The sequence below is a fragment of the Chrysochloris asiatica genome, unplaced genomic scaffold (assembly GCF_000296735.1).
Source record: "Chrysochloris asiatica unplaced genomic scaffold, ChrAsi1.0 scaffold00035, whole genome shotgun sequence".
Lineage (NCBI taxonomy): Eukaryota > Metazoa > Chordata > Mammalia > Afrosoricida > Chrysochloridae > Chrysochloris > Chrysochloris asiatica.
The window spans coordinates 11,704,556-11,709,229 of NW_006408553.1; the positions used below are offsets into that span (position 1 = coordinate 11,704,556).

At 34.4% G+C, this 4,674-nt stretch overlaps 1 protein-coding gene across 1 annotated transcript in view; it reads right to left on the bottom strand.

Moving 5' to 3' along the window:
- Nucleotides 1–4,674, bottom strand: part of LOC102833997 (disintegrin and metalloproteinase domain-containing protein 5-like) — a 229,701-nt gene that overhangs the window by 153,081 nt on the left and 71,946 nt on the right. The window contains exon 11 of the mRNA XM_006859993.1: nucleotides 3,292–3,387. Coding sequence (XP_006860055.1) covers nucleotides 3,292–3,387 — 96 coding nt within the window. The remainder of the gene's footprint in view (nucleotides 1–3,291; nucleotides 3,388–4,674) is intronic.

Sequence of the window (4,674 nt, forward strand, 5' to 3'; positions counted from 1 at the left end):
AACATTCAACCATTTAACGAGATAATATAAAATCAAGAACTAAGGGTACTGAAGCAGTTCAAATGGCAAGGAAGATACTGGGGGCGGGTGAGTGGAGTCTAAAGGAATTGGCAAAATATCAATTGATATGTTTCAACAAGCAAGGCAGTGCTAGAGGTGCCCATTTCAAAGAAAGGTGACCCAACAGAATGCAGTAATTATTGAATAATATTATTACTACCACAAACAAAATTTTGTTGAAGATCATTTTTAAATGGTTGCTTTACTACTATAATATGCATATATTTTCAGCACATACAAAAACACACATAGAAATATCCTCTGCCAAACCAATATGTTGTCATGAGTGTACTCTTCCTCACTTACCTATACCAGTTCACCTTGCGTGCCTGCCTACCAGAAGATTATTGTCCTTTATTACTGATATTTTAGAATTTTGTTTTCTGTAATTTTGGGCACCTTTTCAGGCCTTCCTTTGCCTTATTGATGTTGTGTTAATCAATCCCAAATTGTATACTGCCTTGTACATCACTCAAATTATTACATGTCTTCCACCTAGTTAATGATTTTCCCTCTCTTCCTTTGTCATCCCTCAAGAAAAAAAGAAAGAAAGAAAAGAAAATCACTGCCCTCGAGTCAATTATGAGTCATGGTGATACTATTCCAATGGTATCAATTATGTTTTTAAACTTTTTATTGTGGATTACATGAACATTTGCACATAAGGTTATCTGTTTTAGGTTCAATAAAGGATACACTTTGTTTCATATCTCAATGATTGCAATCCCCTCCATGCACCAACAGTTATTATCCTGCTTCCTCCATGTGGTTTCTGTTTGCTTTCCAACCACCTTCCCATACCTTCTCAACTTTGTACTTAGGAAAATATTGCCATTTTTATTTTTCATGGTTGACTCTTCCATGGTGACATTACTTACTAGTGTTGTTGTCCCCCCTATCTACCTATCTACTACTTGCCTGAAAATTGGGTCATGAGGGTGAGTTCCTTCTATAACTGAAGGGTTTTCGAAGGCCATAGTCTCAGGTTCCTCCAATCTCTTTCTGAGCAATAGACATGGTCTTTTTTGTTGTTGTTGCTTTTTTTCAATAACCGAGTTCCACATTTTCTCTCACTATATTCTGGACCCTCTAGTGTAATCCCTTCCAGAGCAGTTGATTGTAGTAGCCAGGAAGGCTATAAATCTTTACAGGAGCAGAATGTCTCGTGTTTGTTTTACTGAGTGGCTGGTGGGTTTGACTGCCAACCCACAATGCTAACTTTCAAGTTAGCAGCCCAGTGCTTATCCTACATTACCACACTATCCTTGATAACCATCAAAGAATGTTTCTTAATGCTTGTAAACTTTTTCTTGATTTTTTATAACTGGTCCATATAATTTTTTTTTTCTTTTTGTCATCGACATTTCTCTCAGCATAATATTCTCCAGGTTAACCTACATTATGAGGCATTTTAAGGATTCTTTGACATTCTTTAACACTGAATAGTACTCCACTATCTGGTAGTGTAGTGGTTATGAATCGGGCTGTAAACTGTAAGGTCAGCAGTTCGAAACTACCAGCTGCTCAATGGGAGAAAGAGGAGGCTTTCTGCTCCCATAAAGATTTACAGCCTCAGAAACCCTGTACAGTGTTGCTATGAGTCAGAACTGACTCTATGGCACATAACAATAATTACATGTGTAAGTAGCATAGTTTATTCAGCAAAAAGATTAAAACAATCCTCTCTTTTGTGAAAAACAAACAAACAACAACAAAAAACTGTACTTTGCTGCTGTACATTAGTTTTAGAGATACAAGTAGAACTGTTTAGGTGCCATATTTAAAATGAAACTACCTACTATTTTTTTATTGCTGATTAAAGAAATTTGCTACTCATGTCCTATTTTTTTGCCTCTATATTTACCCCTCTGTTCTATTACTTGCATTTGTCTTTACTTATTTTTATTATCCAACACAATGAGTCTAGTTTGAGTTGTAGAAGTTCCATAATTAGTAATTTTAAAATGTATTATAATCACTCCTCATTTCATAAACCCACCATCTTATTTCCTTTAGTTCCTTTCTTATGACATCCTTTTAATTCATAATTGTCGCCCCTTGAAATTTTTTGAGAATGGTAGTTTTCTAATATTGTTTCTGGACCAATTCTAAGAATATATTCTTCCTACCAATATTTATCATTTACATTAATTTGTCTCCTTTTCCCTTTGGATTCCAATACTGAATATAGCAAAGTTATCAAGGAATCCTTTAAATGTTGTTGATAAAGAATGATTGTAACAAAAGCTGGATGAATTCTAAAGGAACAGAGAACTTTTACCAAAAAATATTTAAGTGAATTTAATCATAAAAGAAGTAACCAAATTTCCTAACTCTAAACGAAGTAAGCTGTTAAAAGAATAAGCCCTTATGATCACTCCAGAACAATCAGAATGCTAGAGAGAATGCAGAAAGATATGCTATAGTGCTTAGAAATGGGAAGTCCAGTTAGGAAAGAAAAAGAATCTTAAATTATGACAATAAATAAAGTTATAGATTAATCAACTTCAGTATAAGAGTGAATCCATTGTTACTTGGCTATAATATAATGGAAAGGGCTGGATACTGTTAGTTTCTTTGTACTGTTATAACAAAAATACCACAAGAGGGTGGCTTTAAAAGAAATTTCTTTTTTTCAGCATTTAGGAAGCTGGAAGTAAAAATTCGGAGCACTGGCTCTAAGTGAAGGCTTTCTGTCTGCTCTAACAGAAAATCCTTTTATCTTTTAGCTCTAATATTTGTTTTCCTGGTCATTTCCACATTGCATTATTTGTTATCCAATTGTGCTTTTTTGCTTCTGTACCTAATTTACTCATTTTTTTTTTTTCATTTCAAAAGTGATTGGCTTAAAACATTCCTTAACCTGATACGTATGCTTTTGTGGGCTAATGTGTCAGACTGCAAAATCATTTGAACTGCAAGGTAGGTGGTTCAAGCTCACCAGCTACTCCTTGGAAACCCTATACAGAGTTGCTATTGGCCAGAATTAATTCAAGGGCACTTAACAACAACAACAACAGCACTGATATGGTTTGATAAATAATATAACAAGAAATCTATTCTCTAATAGGATTACATCTACAAATATAGAGGTTAGGATTTACAACACATGTTTTAGAGGGACATGATTCCACCCATAACAATTGTGTAGGCATGTTTCCAGATTTTTAAAACATGCATTTGAAAAAATATATAATATTTGGCTATTTAAAAATATAGTTTGCCTCTTACCTTGCAATTCTGTGTGCAGCACCTTCCAGAACCACAATCCATATCTTTTTTGATTATACATGTTCTAGCATCACAGCATCGTTTATGTGTACAAGTCTGTAAACAAATATTAAGTGTCACTTATGTATAATTATATGCTACCAAGTAAAACTGCAACACAAGACTTCCTTACAAAGTGTATTTTCTTAAATTCATAGTTTCAGTAATCACATTATTTACATGAAATTAGTAGAAATCAATGTTCCATATAGTAATTTGTAAAGGAAATGTATTGTTTTCCCCAACATTTAATATAGTTTGAACAATGCTAACATACTACTATGGAGCCAAAATTATAAGGGATCACACTTATAAACAGCTGCAGGTTAATGTGCTGGGCTGCAAAGATGGTTTTTGAACCATAAGGTCATTGGTTAAGCTCACTGGTGGCAACTCAGAAACCCTATGAAGGGTCACTATCAGTCAGAACTAACTCAACGGTGCTTAATAACAACAACAACTACAACATGGGCAAGATATTGAATAATTCAGAAAGCAACAAAAGAAGACGGAAAAAATGAATACACAGTCACTATCCCAAAAAGAAATGGTCAATGTTCAACCATTTCAAGGGGTACCATATGTTCAAGGGCCAATGAAGGAAGAAGTCTAAGGTACACTGAAGTCATTGGTAAAGAACAAGGTGCTAGGAATTGATGGACTATGAATTGAAATCTTTCAACAAACTGAGGCAGCATTAGAGTCAATGACTCATCTATGCCAAGAAATTTGGAAGAGTTACCTAGCTAATTTATTGGAAGAAATCCATATTTGTGCACATTCCAAAGAGAGGTTACCCAACAGAATGTAGAAATACATGGACAATATCATTAATATGATACAACCTTGTTTACTGAAAGCGAAGTGGACTTAAAATCCTTACTGGTTAAAATCAAAGAACACAGCCTTCAGTAAGGGATGCAACTCAATGCAAAGAAAACAAAAATCTTTACAACTGGACCCAGTAAATAACATCATGATAAAAGGAGAAATTATTGAAGTAGTTAAACACTTTACTGTACTAAGGTCTACTATCGACACTCATGGAAGCAGTAGTCAAGAAATCAAATGGCATATTATACTAGGCAAATTTGCTTCACAAGTGTTCAAGAGCAAAGATGTCAGTTTGAGGACTAAGGTGCACATGACTCAAGTCACAATATTTTCAATAGTTTCATATGTATGTGAAAATTGTACAACGAATAAGGAAGACTGTAAAAGAACAGAAGCTAGCCACCTAGTAGACATAACAAACTGTCCCTCATCTGATTATTCAGTAATGCTTGTTAGTAATCTCATACATGAGCCCTGGATATCCACAGACAAATGTAAAAACCTTCCCTA